At 34.8% G+C, this 25449-nt stretch overlaps 1 protein-coding gene across 11 annotated transcripts in view; it reads right to left on the bottom strand.

The window, feature by feature from the left end:
- Window positions 1–25449, bottom strand: part of SLIT2 (slit guidance ligand 2) — a 264849-nt gene that overhangs the window by 72854 nt on the left and 166546 nt on the right. For all 11 annotated transcript variants that reach the window (XM_065060633.1, XM_065060628.1, XM_065060636.1 and 8 more), the window contains exons 7-12: window positions 22826–22897; window positions 19889–20052; window positions 17277–17415; window positions 1433–1504; window positions 691–762; window positions 86–157 (exon numbers count right to left, since the gene is read on the bottom strand). In XM_065060633.1, the coding sequence (XP_064916705.1) occupies window positions 86–157; window positions 691–762; window positions 1433–1504; window positions 17277–17415; window positions 19889–20052; window positions 22826–22897 (591 nt within the window). The remainder of the gene's footprint in view (window positions 1–85; window positions 158–690; window positions 763–1432; window positions 1505–17276; window positions 17416–19888; window positions 20053–22825; window positions 22898–25449) is intronic.

The raw sequence follows: 25449 nt of genomic DNA, 5'->3' as shown, positions 1-25449 counted from the left end.
CTGCCAGTTCTTCTCCAGGCCTATATCTAACTTCTTACTCTTCTGAGATATCCCAAAATAGAATAAATATTAAAAAAATACTCACAGCAATTGCAGAGAAAAGAGTCCTTCAAATAGACCCTTTGGAAGTTCTGTAATTTTATTGCCATAGAGGACACTGTACCAGGAAATAATAAAGCAAACAAAGATGCTATTATGAAAGGCATATATAATACGTGATTTTGACTTAAAAGAAAGTTCCATTTTCCTGAAGGGAATTTAACAGCAACAACTTGATACTTGCAAGATCCTTGTGGTCCTGTGCGGTAGCAGGATCACATATTTTCCCAAAAGGTGCGTTGCCCAAAAAGCTCTCAGCAGCATCAGCATCCCAATGTTTACAGCCTTACCAAGGGACCTTGGTAAGTGGGATATGCTGTTTGTAAGAACAACCAACTGGAGAATAAAATAAATGTTTGATTTTGTCCAAGTCTTTGCCATGGATATATTTATGATAAAACCATAGATTTTTAGTGTTGAGCTGTGATACAATATTTAGTTATCACTCTAACATCCTGAAATTATTTTTACAGCTTTCAGAATTGATCAAATTTATATGAAAATTCTGCAGAGAGCCACAAATCCAAAATAATTTCACTATAAGAATATGAGAAATTTGCTTCTGTTTTTACATGTCAAATAGATACCTACAGTGAATTGAGTGAACGTAAGCCCTGGAAAGCATCTGGAGCTGCTTCAGAGATCTGGTTATTGCTCAGGTCACTGAAATCAAGGGAATTTAATTCCATTAATTCAAGCTGTTTTCAAGATAGCGAACATTAAATTAATATGTAATTAGAATTAGGTGTGGAAGGCAGAGAGAAATAAAAATATTTATGTGAAACACAGCTGAAGAATTTTAATAAAAAAACCACTAAAATTGCCATTACACTGAAACAAAATGCATGGCTGAAAACGGACCTTTCAAATGCCTGAAAACAAACAAACAAACAAAAAACAACAAAAACAAACAAAAGTTTTACTTCTCCTAATTGCTTAAGTACATTCTATTAAGAATTCTGTTTGCTATGGCCATGGGGCTATACAGCCTGAAATGTATTCCAAAACAGTGGCTTATCTCCGTTAATATATTTTTTCCTTTAATAGAACATTCACTGCAATAACATGTTGATTGTACACAGTACCACGTTCAATAGTTTTGATACTTGGTAAAAAACAACTATTATCAATGTGACAAAGGTGCTATATGGTTTAATAATCAGGTTGCCATATCAGCTAATCTTTCACCAGTCAAACTTTCTTAAATGTTCACATATTGACTGCAGTTCCTCTGTATGACCTGAAATTGTTTTAATAATTTATATATATATACACATATGTGGATATATAAATGAAAATTCAAAAAAATAAACCTAAATTATTTTATACATACATTCTTCGAAGCTTTTTATACGGTGAGAAAGCTCCAGGAGGTATGATCTTGATTGAATTTTGTTCTAACCGTCTGGAAAAGAATAGCAACAACATAAAAATACAAAACCCAAGCCAAATGACAATCCAGAGCCATCATAAAATAGATGGGACAGACTTTAGCAAGGAAGTCTGCTTTTGCTTTCTTTTTCAGTATAATTTTTATCTTGACAAACAAGGTAATTTCTTTTCAGTTTACATTACAAAAAAAAAAAGGTTTTTTTCTGTAAAATGAAACCTTTTAAACTAGAGAGTGTAATGTTTTAAACCAAAACCCAGTCTTCATTTTGTATCTAAAGAAAGCACACAATTTTTTTTTGCAAAATTTAAGCTAGAATGGCCATTAAAAAATTAGATTCGAGCTAGTGTTAATTGATTCCCAGTTATTCACATACAGCCATTTTTACAGTAACTTTTACTTTGAATTGTCTAAAGACTTCTATGAGTTAATCATTCAAATATGCAAACCATAAGAAAGGGGAGAAGAATGCTCCAATAGAACAAATAACATAAGTTGCTACCTGTAGTAAGGTAAAGGCCATATTTTTAAACATGCACGCATCATTTCTTTAGATACAGTACTTAACACATTTTCATTAAGATATAATACCAGGATTGCACAGCCATGCATTTTATCTATAATTGTAGTGTATGTTACTGGCCACATTTCCTATGTTTGTATAGCGACTTTGACTGAAACTTGCCATACTGCAAAGTGATTTTGCTGATGGAAAGAGTTTTCCAAAATTTTTTTTTAATTTCCAGAGCTTTGCATATGAGAAATCTATGCTGATACAGATATATGGCCCACTCCTCAACAAGTCAAAACAGATTAAGCAATAAGCACATTTAAAATAGAAACTACTTCTTCATGTGCCACAGTATTTCATGCTTATGGCAGTGCAAAAGCTTCTATTATGTTGACATAAGGAAGGAAAATACTAAAAGCTACAGCAGGAAAAGGCAGTATTATTCAAATGTACATACCATGCTTATCTAATAAGCTTTCTATTTCCCTCTTTCATGCACAGGTATCAACTTTTACTGTGGTCTAAGTATATAAAGACAATTCCCAAAATTGGTTTTGTATAAGGACTTAAAATTCTTACAATCTAAGGTCAAAAAGCCTTTTTAAATCTAAATGCTGGAGAATTAGTCTATTTTTTTCCTTTTACATTGTTAACTCTCTTGTGTTTCACTTTTGTTTTGATAAAGAGACACACGAGTTTCTGTGTGTTCAGCGTTAACTAATAAGCTCACCTATTCACTTTGAGTAAGACCTTCCAAGAAACTACTGTTACAAAAATTATTTCTTTTTGTAAAGTTTACCCAGAGACCACAGTATAGCTGAAATAAAGAAAGATATTTTTACTGCTTTTGTGAAATTTTGTTCAGGTGGAGATATTTACACTTGTAATGCTCAAAATCTCTTAAGTTTTACTGTGCTTTAGTTTAGCAGCATTTGCTCTTGAATGGCTTATAAAGAAGTCAAGACAAAAAAAAAAAAAGCAAAAAAAAAAAGCCTGAAAAAAATCTGCCTGACATACAGAAAATCTCACTTCATCAGAGCTATTTTAGACAGAGTTCATATTAAAAAAAAAAAAAATGTTTAACTAGGAAAACGTTGCCACCTTGCTACAGTTTTCAGGTATATTTTAAACACTGCAGGGAATCCCATGGCACAAGACTGTTAACTTTTTCCATAAACACGATATTCTTCCAGATGCTTGCTTTGCCTTGGCTGAGCGTTTTGGACCCATGAAACACATTTTGCATCTGACCAGGAGTACTGACTAGGCTATAAAACATCAAGGTCACTCTTCTTTTCTGGTACACGTGAGTAAATGTAGAAGACAAACATCTGAATAAATAGAAACTTGTTTAAGTTAAAGGTCAACACCAAGTTAGACCAAATCCAAGTATTTTCTGTTCTTACACTACATTTTTAGCCCCGTTTCTCCAGAAAAATAAAGATTATGCATGCTTATCATCCCAATAGTTTTCTACTCAGCTGGCTAGGTCAAAGAGAGGTAAAACTTTCAGATAATAAATTTCTAAGAATTTCCTTATTTGAGCAATGGGAAGGAGCTGAGAAGCCAAATTAACCCAGCCATGAAAGGAATGGCAGCCATACATCCATTCCTGTTACACACTCTATTTGGCAGTAACCAAGCGCCTAACCACCAGGGATAGCCTGACCAGACATTTATCAGGTGTGTAGCTTTGAAAACCAGCCAAAGAATCTCTTGCAAAGGGAAACATGTAAGGCAGAGGACTGGAAAGGGGAGGGGGCAGTAAAAAGGACAGAGAAGGATTAGGCCATATTACAGAGCACTTGAATTGCTGGAGAGAGAGACACTGGGGAAAAACACCTCTGTGTGTATGGGAAAGACAGATATCGCGGTGGCAATACTTCCACGTGAAGCTGTCACAAGCCTCATTTATAAATGCTGCTTATTAGCCCATGATGTAGAGATTTGCAACATAGTGCTGGAGGGGCTTCAGTACGTATAATGACATCATACAGCATGTAACTCAAAAAAGACAAGGCGTAGCATTAAATTGAGATACAAATTATTTTCCACTTTACTCTTTTAATTCAAAAATATATTACTTCTATAAACTGAAGTATCTTACAGGATACCTGTATCCCATTTTTTTAATGAGAAGACAGAATAGTAGATTTAATTTACTGCTGTCCAATTTGTCTACAAGTTACTTGGGTCCAAAAGCTGACGAAGTCCTACTACAGTATAATTCTGAAAGTTAATTTTCTATCAGTTTTAGTAGAGTGAACTACCAGTTCACTGGTGGATGTGTACAATGATCTTCATGTCAACTTTACCTAACATTTCCTTTTGGTGAGAAATTTATAGTCTAATAGACAGACTGTGCAGTGCTGGGATAAATTTACAAGCTCTTCTGGAAAAAGGATTTGTTCTAGTATGATCATCTAAGTATGTATTATCTTAACTTAGGCCAAAGCATATGCACCAAAACACATCACATTTTAGTAAATGAGAATTGTATAAGAAAGAAAAAATAAATAGAGAATTTTTTTTTTATACCCCACTTCGTAAAGAAAGCAAATCAAATTCACATTTCCAAGCATTGTTATCCTCTAATCATCTATATTATCTTCCTAGAATCAGCTGAATTTCATAGAGTGCAAATTTGCATCCACTATTCCAGAGAAAATCTAATTAGATATATTCCAGGGTCAAAAAGCTCAGATAGACTAATGTCTAAAGGAAATTTGCATTCTACTGATAAAAGCCATAGTAATTAAAAACTCCTTTATATTAATTCCTCATACTAAACGAAACATTTTTAATTCTGGAGTAGTTTGTTGTAGTTATCTACTACTCAAAGAAATAGCTATTAGGTGCAAATGACATAACCAGAAGTACGATTATGTTACAGAAGAACAAAAAGCTAATATCAGTATTTTTCCATGGAACTTAAATTTTGTGCACAACATCTCCTTTCAAAGTCATCCCAGAAATCATTCTTTTTTATAAATGATCATCTATGTATCACAAACAGTGCCTTGGTGGTGTCTTTTTCAAAAGCCAGTCAATTTTAGTAGCATATTTAATAAGATAAGATAATGGAGGAAGACAGTTAAGTACATGCTCCATCAAAGCTTGCACTGCCTCATGTGTAAGTACTCTGCCCATCACCACACAAACATTAATTAATGCTCTTAGTATTAAGCCTCCTGCTCCTTTTAGCATTTCACTTCAAAGAAGTCCTGCATCAATACATAAGTGTTTTACTGTCTTTTAACACTGCCAAACTGGTTGAAGCCTTTTTGAAGACTATACCCTAATCTCTCCTGTCTAGGAAAAGTACTGTGAACATTTCTTTTTCTAAATCTTTCCCCATTGCTTATCACAGCAGACACCATAATGTACAACCATCTACTATTCTAAGAAACAAAGGTACTTCTGCAGTTGTGACTTCCAACCTTATCAAATCACATCAGAGTAGGTCCCCAGCCCACAGACAGATTCTTCCCACCCAGTCCCCCGAGAGCCCTGTGACATGTAAATCACTTGACACTTTCCAGGAGGATGCTGTTCTCTACTATCAGCCCGCAGCACACCATTACTGATTACTACTTCCGCACTTACAGAGACAGACAACATGCTTATTTATACTGACACTTTTAAACTAGCTTATTTTCCCACTATAAAAAGTCATTTCTATGAAAGACTCCTGCACCAGGAAGGAGGGCAGACTGGGAATGAAGAACACCCTGTACTCTACAGAATAATTTTTATTTTAAATCATGCAGATGGGGTACAATATACTAAGCCTGCTCAGTAGAGGAAGGTACAAAATACTGCACTGAGCTGTGCTGCACCTAAGTGCATGTTAAGAGATATATCTAAAAAATTATATAATAACAAAAATATAAACCACCTTCCTTAAGAAAAGACCAATTTGAATACGAAGCAGCAAATTACCTCCATATTTTCTAATTAAACAATCGGAACATATCTCGATTGAGTAAATTTGGTCAATACAAGAGTTGCTTTAGCAGTAAATTAATGTATACTTTTAATTCCACCATCTACTCATTTACAAAAAGTCTGCAAGAAGCTTGTCAAGAAACCCCAAAAGAATTTTTACTACAGAGAAGAAAGTGTAAACTATGCAATGAGTCTGATGTATTGCACAGATGCTGATTATACATGGTAATAAAATTGACAGCTCTTCTTTGCATTTTCCCCATCTGCTTTTATAGTAAATGGCAAAAACAGCTGTCAGAAAACAGAAAATAGATTTCAGTGAAGGGATTCAGTGCAGCTCCTGAATCTGAAGAACCGCAATATACAGCCATCACATCTCTCATCATATGCAACATCTGCCAGGTTTTGAAGGGGTTTTTATTTGTTTTTAAAATAAGGAAACAGTAATGTTCTCCCTTTGCTAGAGGAATCCTTGAGGCTATTAAACAAAGTACCTTTTTTCTTTCTCAACAACTGTACCTCCAGAGTACTTATATCCACAAAGTGTCACTTTAGCAGCAACAGAATTCTGTTGAATTCTGTGTTATCATCCATATCTAACAAAACAAAAGATGTATTTTGAAGGACTATATTACTTGCATTTTAGAATTTCAGGCTTTAATTCTGTGTATTAATAAATCTGGTTGACAGTTTCCTAAATATTTGCATATAAAGAATCACTGTCAATGTTGCCCTAAAGCTTGCCAAAATGTTACCACCCAGTATAATTGTTCTATCAAATACTTCCCCAGGGGATTGATTGTAAATGACAGATGACTCCTTAGTCTGCATTACATCAAAAATGAACAAGCATTGTCATTCTAAAGCTATTAAACAATTTAACGCATTCACTCAAAAGCAAGTCCCAAACCTGCATTTGTTTAATTTTTCATCACAAAAAGGGCCATATTATGCTCTGAACCCTACAGCACCATTAATAATGATAGGTTTTACATTCCTTAATTGTTACAGATTCAGTTTGTAGACAAAATGCACCACTTCTTAAAGAATTATTTGCTCAGTACTTTGGCATCTGTCAGAGTGCGGTTCCAGTGCAATTAGCCTGAATCACCTAGAGTCAAGTTAAAGCCCCTCTAATTAGCCAATTTTTGATGAGAGTTGTTATGGCACATAAACTACTTGAGCTGTTTAGAGTAACTGTATTAAATTCACAAAAAAATAGATGAAATCCTGCTGCACTCCTGGCTCATCACAAGCAGTGGCTTGTCAACCCGTTCTCATTAAGCAGAAAGAGTAGCTTGATAATCCCAGGATTGTGTGAGACTGACAGTGCGTCAGAAGTCCTTACTACCTGTTAAACAATATATAGACTTGCACCATAAATTTGTCACAAAAATGTACACGAAGTTCTTTAACTGCTAACACTTTTCACAAGTGGTTGCTGCTTTCCGCCATGTTTCTAGCAACACATAAATAGTGAAGAAAGTATTTCATTGATGATGAAATACAAAATAGTGAAAAGTCAGTATCCACAGTTTCTTTTACGGTAACTTCACTCACATTATTGCTGAGGAGAAGTTATCAGTAGTGAAGAGCCATATATTAAAATAAAATCCAAGAGTAACAACACCTTTGGAGTGTGGTACAGCTGTCAGAGATCTATGAGGGTTTTTCTGGAAGAGTTAGATGGGTCTTCTCCAGTTTTGCTTCGTGCTGTAAAAATATTAATTTATTCCATGCCTGAGTTATTTTCTTTCCCTTGGAAGAGTACACAGAGGTCCCTCAAGGTGACTCTTCTACTTCAGTACCCTCCAGAAGCTTGCACGAAACTGCCAGAGCTGGGATGGTGTTCATGCTCACCAGTACCTGCTCCCAGTATGTTTGGAAACTAGCACTGGTTTCACATGTTTCTCCTCCAGTTGTTGTGTTCTCTGTCTCTACATCCTCTTGACTGTTGAAATTATCCCCCATTCTCTGCCTTTAATTACTTTCTAAGATAGGGGACAAGGGCATGAAGAAAACCAATGACATGAACAAGAGCAGCATAGAACACATGCTACTAAAGAACAAATTAAATATTCTACCTATAAAAATCACTATGTCTGACACCTAAAATAAGACTCCCCCTTTTTTTTTTAAAAAAAAAAAGCATAAAAAGCTTTTTTTTTTTTTAAAAAAAAAAGCATAAAGTCACATGATTTACCAGTAATTTCAGATTAGAAAGATATTTGAGTAAGAGCATGACTAATCATTTCCCTTGTGTGTGTTAGGCAGATAGGAATAGCTATCAAATTAGCAAACTCATCTATTTTTGAAGCAGTCAAATGACATATTTTTGAAGTTTTGCCTGAGAAATATTAAGGTAGGAATCCCAAAGACCAGTTAAATGTAATTCAGGGAAATCTATATTGGCAAATTAAATATATTAATGTAAAGAAGTTAAGACCTCAATAGATTCCTTTAGCCAATTTTAATTTGCTTCACATTTATTCAATCCATTGTTTCATGAATCACACATTTTTTGTTATTCAACCATAAATGTTGTGCTTTTATATGGATACATCATATGAAAGATGTTAAGGTTTTAGTGCATTCTACATTTTTAATAAAAAAAAACTATTTGGTTTTATATTGCAATGGGCATAAATACTGGTTTTGATAAGTAGTTAACTTTCCCATGATTAAAATAAGTACAGAGAGAGAACTGTATTCACATCATGGATGCCACAGTTGAACAGCCTAAAGCAAGTATCACTTATGATAGGGAGTGGCAAATAATAAAACCTTTATAGTACAATTATGAAGCAATATTAGGTTTATTTTCATATAGAGATTTTGAAAGTTAATGGCCATATTTGCATTGACTAAACAGGGAGGCCTTTAAAATCAGGTGATGCAGTGTGTGGAAAAGTTCAGTCACAGTGTATATTGATACTAAAATTTTAGTTTCATGTCAGGTATTTCACACCAGATATTTCCATTTCATTGCAATCCTTTTTTGGTCCTCATCCGTGTGAAAGTCACACTCCTGTGAATTCATTTCATATAACTTCTAGGGGAAAGATAAGTGTATAACTAATACATTGTAAGTCATAATGCATCTAAAAATCATGTATTCTTATTTGATATAAGCTTCTGGACATAAAAATGTAGTGACTTTAAAGCAAAACTGAAGTAGAAGCTCTATACTTGACTGAAAAGTGGAATGCCTCCCCAGTCCACTGGTAAAAAATGTGAATATCAATTCCAATGCCTTAGTCAGAATTGGCCATAGAAACATTGGTCTTAAAAACCTTTGGGAAGGGAGGAAGATAAGAGAAGATTTCAAGAAAAGTACACACAAAGTACAGTTGAAAAGAAGTACATATGAGAAAAGCTAATTTTAAAACATGGCAGCTACATGAATTTGCTGAAAAGTTTGGAATGTTAGATTAAGAACTGAGAAAATATTAATCAGATCATGTGAATTTATCAGAGGCATTTAGCAAACAGTAACACCTCCACAAGGTACTTACTTATGTCTATTTTAATGCACTTGATTTCAATCCAGGAATTTCTGAAAATTCAAAAACTGACATATTTTTCTTGCTTCCTACTGACCAAAGTATGTATCAGTATTCATAAGCAATTGAATACTATAAACATTTTATTTTTTTTAATCCATAATTAGACATGATCTTTTCACTTCACACCTCCATACATCGGCAGTATTGTATGCATTCGTTACGTCAGTAATTAAGAAAAGATTTTGATAAATCAGAGAAGTTTTGAAAACAGCCATAAGAATAATTAAATGGCTGTGAAACACTGTATAGTGAGACCGAAGACATCTGTCTGTTTAGGGTAGCATCATAAGGTTAACATGTATCTTCTGGAAAAAGACAGATACAGTTATAGAGGATTCTTCCAACCTACTAAAAATCTTAACAATACTTCATGAAACAAGACTAGTGACTATGTAATACAAATGTATATATATAGAAACTAACTTGGCAAAGCCTTTCTAGAATTTCACTGGATGTGCAAGATTTCTGGCTGACAACTTAACCGTTTAAGAGATAAATGATATTTATGAGCTAACATTCTGTATAAGTCCTAAAAAGATCAATGTTTTGATTTAAATTAGAAAGCAGAAACAAATGCTGAAACTGGAAAACAATCATAAATTTAATGCCTTGTAACTTATTGCACCCTCCCCTCAGCATTCAGACCCATTCCTTTCAAGCTGGAAGGAGGCAGGGTTTGCTCTCATTCCTGTCAGGCTCCTGTAGACAGCCAAATCACATTCTTAGCTGCTAAAAATAGATAAAGCTGCCTTATTTCTGGCATTTTAGATTTTTCCTGTTCCGTGAGTCTTTGAACTGTCTTCCATAAATGTGCCTAAACTCTCCCTAAGGGATTTTTCTCTGTAAAGGGTCATTCCTAGAAGCCTTTTTGCATCTCAGTGTAAGAGTCTAACAGCTGCTTATTTATGGCTGTACTTTGGACTTTTAGTGAAGGATGAATTTTTAAAGACAACAAAAATGGTGAAACTGTACACATGCCAAGCTTAGTTTGGAAAAGATACATACACAGAGCTCCCTGTTCTCAAATAAAATTCTGCATTTATGCAAAGCATTTCCCCAGTGCCTGCAGTGTGATCAGGTCACTAGTCACTCTGTCTTGGTTAAGTCCAGCTGTCAAGTTCAGTTCTGTCAGATCTCATTTCCTTTCCCCTCTTTTCCTTCTTCTTCTTCTTCTTCTCCTTTCTCTCTTTCCCTTTCTTCTTTCTCCCCTTCTTCTCTAATATAATTTGAGTGTTACTGTGAGAAGCAATCTCAGGAGCTTTTAATCCTGCTTAATATCACATGGTTCACAAAGATGCCATTGAATGCTTGGCATAATGCACGATCATTAATCAACAGACTTATGCAAACAAAGCATAAGGGAGAATGAGATGGAGGAAGATGAAAACATGAAGAAAAATAGTAGAAATCAGAGGAAAAGTCTGAGGGAACAAATTAGGAAACCCATGGGAAATGTAAATGAAGTTATTATGAGACGACCATACAGCTTCTAGTTTTGGTAATCAAACATTAGAAAGTTCCATTCACAAGAAAGAACAACTTTATCTTGAAGGCCATAGTAATTAGGAAGTCAGTGACTTTTCACTATACTGGATTATGAAGGTGAATTGTTAAAATTCCATTAGTTCTATAGTTCTATGTTTGGGTTTTGTTTGTTTGTTTTTCCTTAGAAAAACAAAAAATTCTTATATTATACATTTTAGGATATTTTTTTGTCCCTTACAAAATTATTTATACCACTGTTACTTAGTTAACAGTGGCAACTCTCCAGTCACCCTTCCATCCAGCAAACCTTCCTCCTCCCCCAAAACACCATTGTAGTGACTGCTACCCTTCTAAAAAAGAAGCATATTTAATTAAATCCTTCTTCTGATTACTTAAATAGTTCTAATATAAACAAAAATTGGAAAAAAAAAAAATCCATGCATGTTTGCTTAAATAACCATTTATACAAAGCTGTGGTCATCAGAGCAGGTAATTCCCCACCACACCATCCTTAGAAACACTTACTGCAATTGTATTTATTTTCTTTTATTCATAATACTATAGCAAGTAAAGAGGTTTTAGAACCTGAAGAGGAGAGAAAACCATAAGAATGTAAGAGCACCATTTTCATGAGGTTGTCTAGCTCATTAATGGCTTTTTGGCCTCTTCTTTTGAAATAAGAGCCTGTCACACCACTCTGGGAGAGGGTACCAGTACAATTAATAGAATTGTGGCTGGGTCACTATTTGTAAGGTTTCTGATAGTCTGTTTGAACAAGTGCCAAAAAGTCTCTATTCAAAGGGAACCAGAACTATTTCTGCCAATCATTCAAAGAATTTTCAAGCAGAAGGTGAATTCTAAAATGCAACCAAGTGTAAAGAGATTAATGGTGCTGAAAAACTAAAATGTGGAAGGAATGCCTGCATAGAGGCTGATAAATGCTATCACCATTAGAAAGGCTATACTTTCTAAAACCAATTAAAGTAATAGTTTTGAACCTTAAGAACGACCTTTAATGCCTTTAGTGTATGAGCTGTATGACAAAGGAGGAAAGCACTGAGTGCATTAGACCACTGGAGTTGGTTAAGCTCAATAGACCAAACATGCCAATGAAAGAGCATCCCATAAACATTTCTGGAAAAGAGAAGAGATTTAAATAACAAATTTAAATCAACTCAGATTATGACTTTTCTAAGGAATGAATAATGCATCATGGTCTGCTTAAGCCAATGGAAAAAGGCTAAAGTAAGGCACACTAAATAACAAAACTTTGAAAACTATTAATATGTAACATTTGTCGGCGATGTATTTTTCCTTACAATGTTTACAACACGGACAATAAAATAATAGGGCTATGGGAAATTTTTAATGTCCCCAGGATGTCTCCTGCAGGTCACTCATGGTATGAGGCCTTTTCATTTGACCTAGAAGCAAAGGTGCATCTGTGTACCTTTGTAATTGTGTGCTTCCTGCAGAATTAGTAGGTGCTCTAAAACTGGGTGAATCTTGGTGCTCAAACAATTATTTTTTTTTAAATATATGTGAAATACAAGGCTTTATTTCTCAAATGATATCACATTTATTGCACAGGCGCTGAAAATAAAAGCTTATGTATTCTTATTTGGCTTTGCTGTGTGTGAGTTTATTTAGATAATAAGGAGAAGAATTAATTTTGCAGAAAGGGTGTAACTAGTACAGATACAATTGTACTAAGTCAATAAAGATTAAGAATTACGTTTACTGAGATGCTGAATACTTAATTTTGCTCTGAGCTTTATTAGTCCAGAAGGGAAAAAGAGAGGACCACCACAGGCTTTATTCTCCTTCCATTTTCACTGGCAGTTACTGGAGATAAGCAGTCCTGTTACTTAAGGCATCTTCCCAAGAGGCATTTGGCAGACAATGCATTGCCTGCTAATTGACTTCATGCAATGGGAATTGCTAGTTTTAGCCAAATGATTTCTGTACCAGCTGAGAAGTCAAACAAAACCCTCTCAGCAACAGTGATGCTCACGGGTAAATCCAGCTGCACCGGAATGAAACAGTATTTTAGCAACTGGCTCTGTCTCCTCCTGCTTCCACCATCACAGAATACTTGCTCACTCCTAAAGTACTTCCACTTCCAGTACAAACTCTTTTTCCTCAGTGGTTTAGGCTATTACACCAAACCCAGAGACAGGGACGCTGTAGTGCAGATAAGACAGCTCTTACTGTCTTAAAACATCATCTTAAAACAGTTGTTTAGCAGAACTACCAAGGCAATGCAAAGTCATGACATCAGTATGAGACTCTAAACAGAAAGCCTTTTCTTTCATTTTTCCCCAAAGAGCTAAATCAGAGTTTCAACATGCAAAATTTTACTCAATTGAAACTGCCAATGTTGAATACTTGAGAAATTCAACATTCCATTTAAAGGGGTTTTTTAGCACATTATTTGAATACAGGTTAATTTATCAACCCCCTGGAAAAATAAATTATAGCATAAAACTGTCAATATGGAATGTACACATTAAAACCTGCAGTATAATTATATACACCAGACGGACAGAAAAGAACAGTATTCATGCCACTTGGATTTTTTGCAGCATTGTCCCAGATGGACTGACAACATAATGAATCCAAAGTATTTTCATGCAGAAATAGATCAGACAACATTTTATCTGCAGGAAATTTGTGTTAGGCAAAGGGGAAAAAATCAGTGTTTCATAAGGTACCAAGGAGCTGAATGAGGTCAGACTTCCCATTTAGAGAAAGGATGGAAGAAACAGATGGAGAACATGGCAAAACATCACAAAACCAAATGCATGTGTTGAAGATAAGCTTCACAAGAAGCTCAAGAAAAACAATAACTGGACTATGGACCTTCAAAAACTAAATATGCATTGTATTCTTATTAAGAGTACCTAGCTATAGATATAAGAAGAAAGAAATAAGCAGCAGAAATGCGTGGAAAAATGAAATCTCACAAAAAAAGGCTGTCAAATTTTAATCAGTTCTACAAAGGAAGGCTGAGAATAACGTTTAACGTCAGCCTGACAGGAAAAAGTTATTCACAAGAGATACAATAAAGAGAAAAGGCAGGAAAGATTTAAGCACCAGAGGTGTTTGTGGACCATGAAGGTGGCTAAAAGACAACATAACAGGCTGCTAGTGCTCAGCACCAGATTCTGCAAATACAGCCTATAACACATGACAACATTGTAGGGCAGAGAAACTTGTCCAAAGTAAAGGGATTTGAAGGTATTATGGATTTATCAAATGTTCCTGTCAATGAAGCATGTTTAGAAAATCAGGTAACAATGTTCAGTTGAAAATGCAGGAAAATATTAACAAATATGGAAGTACTGAAAAGACTGGACATCATCTGGCACCTGCAAAATGGAAATATAATGCCAATTTTCTTGTGGTATGCACAAGAGTCTGGTGATGGTAGTATTATAAAAATGATGGAATAAATAATGATTTGGCTATTAAAGCCTGTACATCCTTCAGAAAACAACAGGGAACCAGTACATTTCTCTTTTCCTCTCTCCATGAGAACTGGGGAGCTCCTGCCAAAGCGTGTGCTTAAAAGTGATTAAGATAATAATGCCGTGTGTGGGAACTGTAAAATGTCGGTGGAAATACAGTGCTCACTATATCCTGTGTTGTGTTGAGCAGCTCCTCAGCATTGCCAATGCTACTGTGACAGTATGGTCTCATCTCTTCAAATGTTTACTGTCAGCTACCATTTTGGCATACTGACAACATTGTCATGTCAGGAGTAAGTGAAAAACAAAATTATTTTATGAGATACAATATTTTTTTCTAATCTAATCTAAAGGAGTTGCTATAAGCAACATTTGCAAAGTAATTCTTTAAAAATTAAGCTTTTAAACACTTTTTATTGTATGATAACAATTTAGGAAAGTCACAGTCTTTCTGCATGTTAAGTTGAAAGCAGAGAGGACTGAAGTCTTCCATAGAACAGCTTTAAAAAATAACATACAACTGGATTTAATGTTCAGAAATGTCTGTGGATGGAATAATAGGATTATATGTATGAACTTCTGTTTCCCGACAAAACTGTGAGAGCCAAGAGAAAATGCCTAGGACTCCTTCATGGATAAATTAAATGGAAAACATGGTGCAACATGGCAGTCAAGGAATCAAGTGAGTATGAAGGTTGCAAAAGGCAAATGAAAGAAAACTAAAATGCCACTAATAGAAAATGATGGTTCACGATCACCTGAAATGTCATCTGGAAGATTCTGAGTGCAACCCCCTCCCTCAAAATTTATTAGCTTAAAAATAACATGAAGATTAAGAACACAGTAGGGTTTAAAGCAGATTGGATGTTTCAAACAAAATCTTTTTTTTCCTGAAAGCTATGCAAATTTTCATGTTCCAGAAAAAGAACCCCAAAATATATCAGGAGCAAGGTGTCATATTGGTATTTTACTTCTGAAGTTGTATATTGCTCTTTCCAAAACATTCTTCAGGAACAACTGATGCAGGTCAACGGCCAGGGTGGTGTGCTGGTCTGATCCAGTCTTGTAGACTTCCCTCACTTCATTATCGGTAAAACTTTTTTTACTCCATAAATCACTCATTCTTCAATCTCTCTTCTCCTTCTCATTCTCTTCTATGCCAAGATGATAAATATACCCACCACTCATGACAATCGTAAAAGAACTATCACTAATTATTTTCCCCACATTCAAGGAACCAGTGTAGTGTTAAGCTTTCCTCATACAACCATTAAAATACAGTTATTTATGAAGATTTCAATTCCTCTTCAACCTATTGACAAGGCAGCAAAGAACATGTGATTCTCATCAATTACTCACAAGATACTCTACTCTAATTCTTCCATTCAATTTATCCTTCAGTTTATCCTTTCTCTCTTTACCTTCCACTCAACTGGGAAGTTTTGTTCTCACTGCGTGGTACGTGCAGCCCACCTCTGGCTCAAATCATATCTCAGTCCTTCTGCTTGCTTCTCTCAAAATCTAAGTCAATTACTGAAGTTCAGTTTTCTTGTCACGCTGGCATTCATGGGTGTATGTCTGTTTAATATAAAATCACTACTAAAGTTTGGCTTTCTAATGTTCTATCTCTTCTTGCATTAGCTTTTCAATAAATGTCTTATGACATTAATGGTGTTATTTATCTGTGTAAAGTACTGTGATCTGCATTTTATTTAGCCAGCACTTACAAACTAGATACAATACAGAGAAATAAGGTTTTATACTGTATGACTATAAACTATACACACTCTAGCACAGCATATATACTGTACATATTTTTGTGAGCACACACATACATATTTACCTATATTAATGGATTTTTAATCTCAGAATGTGAAAAGGCCTCATTCTGGGATTTGAACACTGCCTAGCCTAGCAGGAAACACTGAGCCTCAATCTGCAACCTTTTCAATACTTACCCAAATGCTAGGGGTGTTATGTGGTTGCTTTTACTCTCCAGGGCAATAAACTGCTGAAGATCATACCAACCCATGCTTGAAACTGAACAGCATTTCTTACGTAGAAAATACAGTGAACAGATTAGTGGAAAGCACCTTTCATTCTGTAAATTCCCATTTGCTTTTACGTTGTGCCAATTTCTTTTAACAGTGGATTCACAGTCAACTAGTAGCTTCCACATCCTATCATTTCTTTGGGAGTGATGACCCTTAAAGACAAGACTCAGGAACACCTTTACAATCTCTAGTACTGAATTTCTCAAGGAAGTATAGATGTTAACAGCATGTACCCCCACTAAACTATGTAGGTCTAGAAGATAGTTATACGAAAGTCAGTCTTCCAGTGTCTGTAACCACGATTCAGCGGTTAGCTCTAGTGGCTAGCAGTAGAAATATAGTGGACAATGTTTGAGACATACTCTGTACTTCTTTCTTGCAATATTTTTCCTCCTCTATGCACACAGATGTACAATACAAAAGCAAGAAAGGCAGTATATAACCCATTAAATAGTGAAAACAGTCTGTGCAGCCTTCCCAGGCACTGTGCATGGATTTTCTGAAGTAGGCACTTATTTGCAAGCAGAGAGATTTTTCTGAGAGGGGTGAAAGGTAGAAAAAATATAAAACTAATTCATAACACAACATAAAGATGTTAAATATTTTCATAACCTGCATATTCCTTTTATATCTGATTGTGCATTCCAAAATTTCTACCCTGTATAAAGCATGAATTTTTACAATTAGCAAAAATGAATACATAGGAAAAAAATGGTTTCTGCAAGTTTATAGAGAAAAAGTCAGATTACGCACATTTCAGTGATGGTTTCTGGAAGATTTGTTGGGATCTCAGTAAGGCCTTTCCCACGACAGTCCACGATATTGTTACTACAGGTGCATGCAGTAGGGCAATGCAAGACACTGCAGGATGGAGCCATGAAGGACTGGTGACCTGCAAAGGAAGAGAGTTTCTCCTAAAACTGCACAACACTGTCAAACACAACACTGTCCAGTTTACCTCAACCATAAAATATCAGATTTTACAACTCCTTGAAAAATTGAAGGCAAAACTCCTAAAATAAACATTGTAGCCCAGGAGTATCAAACTCATTTTCATCGGGGGCCACATCAGCCTCCTGGTTGCCTTAAAGGAGCTACTACTGCTAGATTTGTAAGTCCTAAATTACAGTCGGCCCCTTGAAGGCAATCAGGAGGCTGATGTGGCCCCCGATGAAAATGAGTTTGACACCCTTTTCGTAGCCTATCAATACTTTCAAACTGAATTAATTTAAATACCCTGTTAATAGCAACATCTTGAAACAATACTGAGAGAAGAAAGACAAATGCTCAACTACTGTGCTAGCATTACATTTCTAAACTTCTTTAGCAACTCACATTCAAAATAATCTTGCTAAAGAAGACTAAGAGTGATTCATTTTCCACTGATTTATTTGGTTTTCAGAAGCTTGTGTAGTATTAAAAATGTGTGTTAACAGAAATGAATGAACCTCACTACAAAAACCGAAGATGTCCTGCTACTTCTGTTCTGCAAATACTTGTTTGCATCTAGTCCTTTAGTTATATGGCGCTTACAGACAGTTTTGGAGTTATGACATTTTCATTCAGTGACACAAAAATAAATGCTTTGAATGCACAGGTAATACTCTCACTCTCTGTGAGCTCAACAGGCTTCTTCCTTTCACAATCTACCATTCTTACTAGCTCAGGTGGCTAATTTACTTGAATTCCCTGCCCCTGCTAAGTTCTTGTGCTGTATGTTAAACTCAGCATTATAATTAAATTTAAAACAGAGTCACTTCATATTTAGGTATGTTTCAGAAAGTAAACTACTTATTATATTTTCCTGAAAATAGATAGATTGCACATCTTATATTAACGCTCTCATTCTCGTATTCATTCAATAACAGGATTATTGTTTTGTAATGATACAGAATGGCACAAATGGATGAGAAAGGCATGAAGCCCTCTTTTTTTTTTTCTTTCTTTCTTTCTTTTTTTTTTTTTTTTCATTAAGGTAGAAAAGCTAGAGACTGTTTTGAAAATCTCAGGGAAAAAACCTTCTTGGCCATGAGAGCACAATTAATCTAAGGTTTCTCTCACTATATTAAATGTCATATATTAACATAGGAAGGGTATATTGATAATGTAAGTTGCAGCCAGTGCTGCTCCTAATTACAACTTCAAGTAATGACTGTTCAATTTTTAAATTACCGAAAAGGTTAGTCTTTCTAGATAGTACTTTGCAATATAATAATTTGATTTCACATTTATGTGTTACAAAAGTACAAACAGCTGCCAAAACTAATAAAACATGATACTCCTTTTATACTAAAGGGTAAGAAATATTTCACCTGCCTTTATTAAACAAAAGTACAATGATCCAGGGAGAAAGCACAGTTGTTCCCCTGCCTCAAAATCAGCATTAAAATGACCAAGTTATAAAACTGCTTTTGACACTTGTGCTCTGCAGCCAGACCATTTACAAGTAAGATTCATGAAGTGATCTTGTTAGGAGCCCTTTTTAGTCAACATAAAGGCAGAATTAACGATAAGAATACTGTTAGCGTTTGCCTTACACTTTGATATTAAAAGCTGCTTAATAAGGACAAGACATTGTGCTCTCCATAAAACTCTTTTAAAATCATAGATCTGTGCAAATTTTGGCATACTTAGCAATAGGCTTCTGGGGATCTGCAGAAAATCAATCAGCAAAAATAATCCTGCTGAATCACTGAAAAGACAGATAGCTATATTCCAGCTGGTTTTTAATGTTTTTGAGGAAACTTGAATCAGTAGTCAAAGTTTACAGAAAAAATCCAATCTGAGTCTAAAACTATTTAAATAAGAAAGATAAACTTGCCTTCATCCTCATCTAGAAGATACGAATAAAGGAAAAAAATTGAATAGAGAAAAAGTTATTAGTAATGAACTGTTAGTCATTTCATTATTTCATATCAGAAAGTAACCTGATGCAATAATGCATACCCAAAACATTTAGAAAGTTACTTAGGGATTCAGAATATTATTTAAATTGCAGAAAATAACAAAAAGTAACAAACTATAAAGTTAAAAAAGAGTAACTCATTACTACTAAAGGCCTTATATTCTCAGTCACTATACCTTTAATTTAATTTTCCACATCTCTCCCCCGTAATTATACTTTTAGGAGGCTATATAATCTACATGAATGTAGTATTTACACAAAATTTGTAGGGAAAGAAGCACCCCTCGCCTCCCGCCCCAAATATACAAATAACGATAAAAACAATTAGTTTATTTTTTTCATAAACATTAATGCTTTGATTATGCAAAAGCTAGAAAAAGTCAACATGCAGCACTAGCAATCACTGCTGAGCTGTCGGCAGGTGTGGTTTAAAACAGGACTCAGCGAGCGAATCTCTTACCGCTGCAGACAAACTCCCGTTTTTGGACCTCGGCAACATTGTGTCCCCGCAGGTGGGAGGGCCCCATGCACTGGGTGTAGAGCCCCACCCGCGGCCGCTGCCGCAGCCAGTCTGACAGCCAGGCCAGGTGGCAATCGCAGTAGAGGTTGTTGGAGTGAAGACGACTGCATGGCAAGAAACACATCAATGCCTTCAAATTAGAAAGAACGAACAGAAAAGCAACCAACTTGCCCAGCCTTCCCTTCAGGAAGCAACTATGCCAATTTATTAATAAAAATTGTTAACAAGAAATCAGTTTTTCAGATCTTTCATAGAAAGTCGGAGAGTTAAATGCTGATAAATAAGACTATACAAGCAGCAAAATTACTTTTTATTTGTGGTCTAATTAATTGAAAGAGAAAAGAAGGCTTCGCACTAACCTATCTGTAATTTCTTTTCTCTTGTCTAAAATAAATAAGTAAATATGCAAGAGCTTGAAAGCTGCTGTGGGACTCTTCAGTCCAGATCTGTAAAAATCATGAATGAGACAAAACTGTCTCAAGTAAATTGCTCTATAGTTATAATCTACTGACAGGAAGAAAAAAAAAAAAAAAAAAGAAAAAAAAAGAGGTAATGAAAGATCTGGTTTCCAAGTAGATATATCTGTAAGTTTTGCCATTATTAGTCTCTATAGAAACAGTCTGCAAAATTCCTTTAACAGGTCATATTCATTTTCTGCTGAACAAGACAGAGTAATAACTCAATAAAAACACCTTCTTTCACATTCCTTTTCTGATTTCCTCTCTGTTTAATCACAGAAAGGAGGATTAACTGCTTTTGGCTCCTAGGGACCTGCATTCTAAGCAGTGCCTGAAATTAAAAGACTAAATGGCAGCAAGCAATTGAATTAAGTCACCTCTCTTTTGGCAGGGTCCAACACAAGACCATGGCTCCTTGCCAAGTAGCAAAAAAACTTTGCCATTGATAAAATATCAGACAAATGTATTCACTAAATTAGGTAAATTACTTTTCTCTGGCTCTTACATTTTCTCAAACTACGGAAAAGGATGTCCACAGCTATAAATCAAATCCTCATTCAGAATCATCCATAACAGAGTAATGTCATTTTGGTTCTTTTTAGCTGATGTGGTTAATCCTAACTAAATAACTGGAAAGGAAGTGCAATAAAATCAGAATTTAGATAAGGGATCTAATTAATCCATTAAAAAAAAAAAATCTGTGAAGAAACATGGAATGTGTAACCTACATAAACAAAAGATTTTTCACTAACTCACTTCGCCCCCCATAAATGACTAGAAATTAAAGGCAATGTATTTTCTCTTACTAATTCTTGGGTGGATGCTTTGCAAAGATAGCTCACAATACAGCACACACATTCAGTACAATCTGTGGCCAGCTGTAGGCAGGAACACCACTGCAAATCAGAACTAATGCTGCTGAAATCAATATGGTTATACAGGCATATTCTGACTGAAAATGGGATGTTACAGATATAACCTAGGACTCTGTGTATCTGTTGTCTTTTGTTTCTAAAGTAAATTTTCAAAAGATGAAAAATCCTACCAAAAAGTGTAAATGTTGCTAATTTGATTCCCTATAATTTGTGGTTCAGAATATAAACTGCATTTGGAGGTTTGAAAGAGATATAGACATTCATGTTTTCAAGTCTCAGACTTGAAAGAATGGAATGAAATTCTATTCTCAAAATATAACTGAGGCCACCAAAAGCCCACGTTCAGCATGATTTAAGTACTCTTGTATTTGTCCAAGCAAGAATAGTTACAATTCTGTTGTGAAAACAACAGAACTACTCACCTTCATGAAGTTTCTTCAGTTAGTAATGGTATGTAAACTCAAGTGAATAGTCCCACTGATTTCAAAACAGTTGTGCAACCCAAAATGCTTAAAAGAAAATGGATAGGCTTTGTAAAAGTAGTTCTTCAACAATAAGAGCTACTCTTGAACTCTGTTTCATTCAGTTTTGATTCGCACTTCACTGAAAACCTTTTTGAAAGTGAATCTCAGGACTAAACTGAAAACCTTTTTGAAAGTGAATCTCAGGACTAAACCTTGATATCTTCGGGTTTTGCCACTCAAAACAATATGCATTTATTCTTAGTTCAGTATATATAAAAGAAATAACTCCAAACTGTATTGTTTGCTTACCTACTCTTTTCCCTGTGTTTTGTTTCAGAAGCCTGAGGTGGTGTTCTGTGAAAGTCATAACCTCTAAAAATGGGGACCTTATTGTAAATGCTGACACAACTTTAATTATAATGGCACTACCGGATGATGCTATAATTTTATGTTACAAAGAATGTTGGAGAGCCAGTTTAGTTTAATTAGGTCTGCTAGCAGTACAGTAATAAAAGCATAAAGATTTCCCATTTATCACATCTGACAGCCAATCAAAGATTCTTCCATGTTCCTAAATGAAAAGTGACCCATTCAATAGCTCAAAGTAAAACAAATTTTTGACTTTCAAAAAACATCAATTTCTTTCTTTATACAGCTGTAACATATAAAAGAGAATCCTGCCCAGCCCCATCTTTTTTGTTAGAAGGTGAAGCTTTTCTGTGACTGAATACAGCACTATGGAAGACCTGGTTGGGTAAAGGCCATGAAATCATTTTCAGACTTATTCATCCCACATACTAAAAAAGCTGATGAAAAAGTATGCAAATGTTTCTTTATCTCTTGATCCCCAGGCATCACCTTTGGGGTCACTTGTTAGATTTGCCTTTCAGAATTAGCTGCCATACGTGCACATACAGACTTAACAATTGTCAACCTCATAATACTTGAGTATTTTTTTAATTGAGCTTATGCTTTCTTTACCTGTATATGTATTTATAGACCACTGACAAAACTTGAAAGAGGTAAAAATTATATACTGGACCAATAAAAATGGCAGCCAGTTTCAGTGGGACTACTTACAATGTTCTGAGTTTGGGCATATGGTTGAAACTTGCCACGGACAGTCGAGTGATGTTGTTATTGTTGAGAGTGCTGTGAGGTGAAGAAGAAGTATATTAACACATTACAGTTATGTCACATTTGCTATACTTTTGAAAAATGCATAGCTAATTAAGATAATGGTGTACTGTTTTTAGGGACAGGTATCAGGAAAAAAAAATCATGCTTTCAGATATATTTTATCTTCCTATTTAATGCTTGGTAAAACATTATGGTTTGCCCATTCCATTAATAATCCTAAATCATTCAAGATCCCAGTAACTGAGCTTCCACCAATGCTGAGAACATGTACAGCATTCAAGCTAAGGTTGTCATCCCGATGTAAAAAGAGAGAAAATTGTTTCATACTAGGAGTCTGATTTCTCTCTCTAGCTTCCAAGAGTTGATATTTTTGATAGAGAATACAATGACAAAATCTGCCTTTTCAAGAATTTCAGGAGAAGTTTAACTCTGGGCTGCAATTAGGTTTTATATGGAACAGAGTTGCTATAGATGATGCAGAGTTGCATGAATAATAGGAGAACTTCTGCTAGAAAATGGGAGGAGTCAGGGATGTTAATATTTTAGCAAACTAAAAATTTAAATTTTGGACATGATGCCTGGAACTTCAAATAGGAACAAATCTTAGTCAATTGTTGGGTAGCACAGTCCCGTCATACTCAGTAAATGTAGTTTGTAAAGATAATGAAACTTTATGAACAGTCCTGCAGTTATATATTGCCTTTAGGCTGCAAATAAAACGCAAACAAGCTTGACTCCAGAACAAGGAAACAAGTGATAGAATTTACAGTTTTGACTTAGAAATTACTCATTTGAACAGAGTGGAGAAAGTGCTCTGGGATTTTAAACACATAACTACGACACCAATAATAATTCCCACTGACCAACTTTTTTTTATCCTCTCGAAACAAAAAGTGTTCTATTTTTTGTGGTTTACTTTTGTGTTTTTTTTTTTGTTTGTTTGTGCTCATTTTGAATACATTTTTAAGTACTCTCTGATGCTGAAACACAGAAAGGTAAATTGATAGCACCCTGAAGTGGATCAGGCTACACACCTCTACATTAACCAAACAATTAATTACTGGTTAATGTGCTGCATTTTACCTTTTCGTGCTTACTCATTCCACGTTCTAAATATTTTCTTCACTGTGCATAAGGGATCTCCCCTGTATGCCCTTAGGGCTACATAAACAAAGAGGAAAATAATCAAAAGAAGAGGGAAAGGGAGAATCATGCCCTTTTGCAAAATAGGACAAAAATGAAACAACAAAAAATGGCCAAGTGGCTATATCCACAATCAGTAAATCTTGGAAAGAGTTTCTTACAATGTTCACAGGGTAAATGACAGCTCCTGTAATTTTCCCAAAATGACTTTTTACAAGATTTTAAAATAATCTTTTCAACAATGGGAATGGAAAACAGTACATATTTCCATAGCTGCTAGATGTTTAAAGATGTATCTACAAATATTTTAATTTTCACTTTATAATGTTTGATGTTTGCCTTGCTATTCTGTATACATGAGCTATTAATTTATTTTTGTAAGGGTACAGAAAAGTGTCAGGACTAGACATACGAGATGCATAAGGTATTAAGTTATTTTCTTATCTGTTTCTGTGTAATGATGAAAACACTTGATTTCATTGTTAGATACTATTGCAAACACTGTGATAACTGAAAGCCTTTTTTTTTTTTTGATACTTTACTTTTTGTAATACAACAGCACTATGTATTTTCCCATAGTCACTGTTCCCCCAATACAGCAGATTTTCTCTTAAAACAAAAAAAAAAAAAAAGAGAAAGAGAGAAAGAGGAAAAGGAAAAAAATTCACAGGGAAGATTACACCTATAATTGCTTTCATCTTTCAGAATTGTCTGTATTTGGGGTTGATTTTTTACCTTTAACACTAACAGCCTCTAAGATTCTGCAATTATTTCACCAATACACAAGACCTGTTACTTTGGCTAATGTTCCAAACTATCACTAAGCAGGTTTACAACCTAAGTAATGTCAAAGATTATTTAAAAGCTTTATCATGTACTTGCAGTTCGAGGTAATATACACAGTATGTGCTTAGAATAATTAACATATACAGTATTATCTGATCTACATATCTTTCATTCTTTAAGCCATATTGGAAAGGAATCTGAATTAAAAACAAACTCTTCATTACTGTTTGAAATATCTATTTCTGTTTTCAAAAACTTAATCTTTACATCGTTGCTTCTCATATAACATAAGATAGTGAACATTTAGTTGTATATTTGAACACTGCCAACATCCTATGTATATTCACTCACAAAATTCTAACTACCTACTTTTTCAGCAGACTATTATGTTAACAGGTTTCTTCCTTTTTTGCTTTTATTGAAATTGATGTGACTATTTTACCAGTGAGTTCAACTGGCAAGGATGACTTTCTTAGAACACTGAAAACTGCAAGCACTAAAAAATGCAGAAGACATTTGATCTTTTAAAAAAATATACATTTAATACTTTCACATGTAAAGAAAGGCTTGTATTAAAAAACACAGTAACCAGATTAAGACACCACTGGAAAACTTATTTTGTCATATAGATGTGT

This window comes from Columba livia, chromosome 4 (genome assembly GCF_036013475.1).
Source record: "Columba livia isolate bColLiv1 breed racing homer chromosome 4, bColLiv1.pat.W.v2, whole genome shotgun sequence".
Taxonomy (NCBI): domain Eukaryota; kingdom Metazoa; phylum Chordata; class Aves; order Columbiformes; family Columbidae; genus Columba; species Columba livia.
Note: the sequence above shows the minus strand (reverse complement) of the source record. Positions and strands in the feature narration are given on the sequence as shown.